Here is a 2,420-nt window from a genome sequence, read left to right as displayed (position 1 = left end):
TTATTCTTTTTTATTATGGCATCGAATTAGCAGAAAAAATAGACATTATATATATATATATATATAGTTCTAATCTGTATTCTTGAAGAAAATACAAGGACTGTGTTTGGGGTCAGCTTCTCTAATGATTTATGCATTGGTTTAGGCCTACTTTTTTGTCACTTTAATTTTAAGTATGAAAGTTTCAACTTTATTCTTTGTAATTCTAGGTCTGAGTTTAAATGCGAAAAAACCCAACCTATTTGGTACGTTTAAAACACTACAACTACCGAGACGTCGTCATCCGATATTAATACCAGATATCCACCATCAGCCTGGCATTGACGACTTCTTTAATGGAATAGTGCAAGTATGGAATATTTGAATCATTTCGTGAAAAGGAAAGGAGCTGCTTTCAATTTAATCAAATTAAGTATAGGTTCTTTATAATCAAATTAAGTACAGGTTCTTTATAATCAAATTAAGTACAGGTTATTTATAATGAAATTAATTACAGGTTATTTCTAAAATACAGAGACACTTTTATCGGATTTAGTGTAAATAATTTACGTAATAAATAAAACTATAGGCGCTGTCATTAAAGTGAGTATAATTATCAAAGAAATTAATAAAACTATAGAGTTACTTTCGGGAAATTGATCGTAATTGGTTTCAGGAATGTATTTTTAGCTTTCAACAGAGCAAATACTGTCATTTGTAAGTATCTGTATTCGTGTAAGGATAAGTTCAAATACAAGTGGTTTAGCACAGTATTAAATTGTGATTTTACATCAGCATTGAAAATCAAAGTTATCCCAATACCTTTAAACTTAGCTTCAGAAAAGTGGAATTTTGTTTAAGAATAAAATATGTGTTTCTTTATTATTTACGGCCATTGGCACATGAAGTAATAATAAAGCGTTTGGAGATGTTAAATCTAAGTCTAAACGTTTAATAATTCAACAGATAGGATTTCAAAGAACGATAAAACTCTGAACATTGTATAAAGACTAGTATACTGATCCTATAAGCCTACTTTTATCGTTATATGTAGAAATATATAATGCCCTGAGAAACAGTTTCGACATAAAGATTTAACGCACACCCATGGTAGGCCATATTTTTCTTAACTGCGATACACATATAGATATTTATAACACATGACGTCATGTGCACGTCTTAAATTAAATAAGCTTTTCTAATGTTACGACTAACTAAAATTAACTTCAAGTTACATCCCTGTGTTCGACAAAGATCACATATACCATATCTTAATATTTATTAAATTCAATACTCTTTCTTACTTAAAAACTGAAAATCATTTAAAAGGTTAATTAGTCTAACTGAGTTTAAGACGTAAAATTTAAATAATTGCTATTTTTTGTAAATATAAGATTTAATACTATCAGGCTTTCGACACTGTTCCTACAATAAGTTTATTTTCTTCTCTCCCGAAGGGTATCCTTGCAAGTTGCCAGAAATGGGCATTCAATACTTTTACGCTAGACATGGCCACAGGGGGGCACTCGCTGTCCATATTGTTACTTCACTTATTCCACCAATATGGACTTATCAAGGAGTTTCACTTGGATGTTTTGAAAGTGTGTAAATGTTTCAGTAAGTACAAATTCCGTCTGTCTATCTATCTATCTGTCTGAATACTTTACTATAATTTCCTATCGATGACATATTTCTTTAACAGAAATAGGATTTTTCGCCTAAAAAAGAAAAAATAATAATTATACGAGGTAGAAATAATGATTATATATTGTGTTTACATACATAAATAATTACTATTACGACAGTGTACTTTATATGCAAATACAGTTTCTACAGAATACTTCTAAGATGGTGATGAGAAATATTCGAAGATCTTAAACTGACATGAAATAATATTTGTCTGTAGACCTTATCGAGCTGGGTTACCATGGTGATAATCCCTACCACAACTCGGTACACGCAGCAGACGTAGCACAAGCTATGCATTGCTTTCTTCAAGAAAACACAGTAAGTATTGTGTTAACAGAAAATAAGTAAATAGTCCCGTGAGAGTGGGAAACAGTATGCAATACAATCATTGCAAACATAGTGTTCTAACTGTAGTTATTAAACAACTCACCGAGTGTATAACACAAACAATTCATTGTTTTTCTACAAAAGTAAACTGTAAGTATTAGGTTAGCAAAAAGTATTACAATTAGTCCGATGAGTATGCAATCAATACAAGGTGTGGATTGTTTCGTTCAAATAAACACCACTAATAGTCGTTTATTAAGGTGTTGAATAGCCCGATGAATGCGTAACGCAAGCTATGTAAAATGTATTTCAAGAAAAGTTTGTTTGTTTGTTATGGATTTTGCGCAAAGCTACACAAGGGCTATCTGCGCTAGCCGTCCCTAATTACCAGTGTAAGACTAGAGGGAAGCAGCTAGTCATCACCA

The 2,420-nt window shown here is 31.4% G+C and overlaps 1 protein-coding gene across 4 annotated transcripts in view; it reads left to right on the top strand.

Annotated features, from left to right (window-relative positions):
* LOC106459907 overlaps positions 1 to 2,420 on the top strand; it is a 129,426-nt gene that overhangs the window by 94,877 nt on the left and 32,129 nt on the right. For all 4 annotated transcript variants that reach the window (XM_022386481.1, XM_022386482.1, XM_022386479.1 and 1 more), the window contains exons 5-7: positions 210 to 349; positions 1,437 to 1,596; positions 1,886 to 1,986. In XM_022386481.1, the coding sequence (XP_022242189.1) occupies positions 210 to 349; positions 1,437 to 1,596; positions 1,886 to 1,986 (401 nt within the window). The remainder of the gene's footprint in view (positions 1 to 209; positions 350 to 1,436; positions 1,597 to 1,885; positions 1,987 to 2,420) is intronic.

The sequence above is a fragment of the Limulus polyphemus genome, unplaced genomic scaffold (assembly GCF_000517525.1).
Source record: "Limulus polyphemus unplaced genomic scaffold, Limulus_polyphemus-2.1.2 Scaffold679, whole genome shotgun sequence".
Classification (NCBI taxonomy): domain Eukaryota; kingdom Metazoa; phylum Arthropoda; class Merostomata; order Xiphosura; family Limulidae; genus Limulus; species Limulus polyphemus.
Note: the sequence above shows the minus strand (reverse complement) of the source record. Positions and strands in the feature narration are given on the sequence as shown.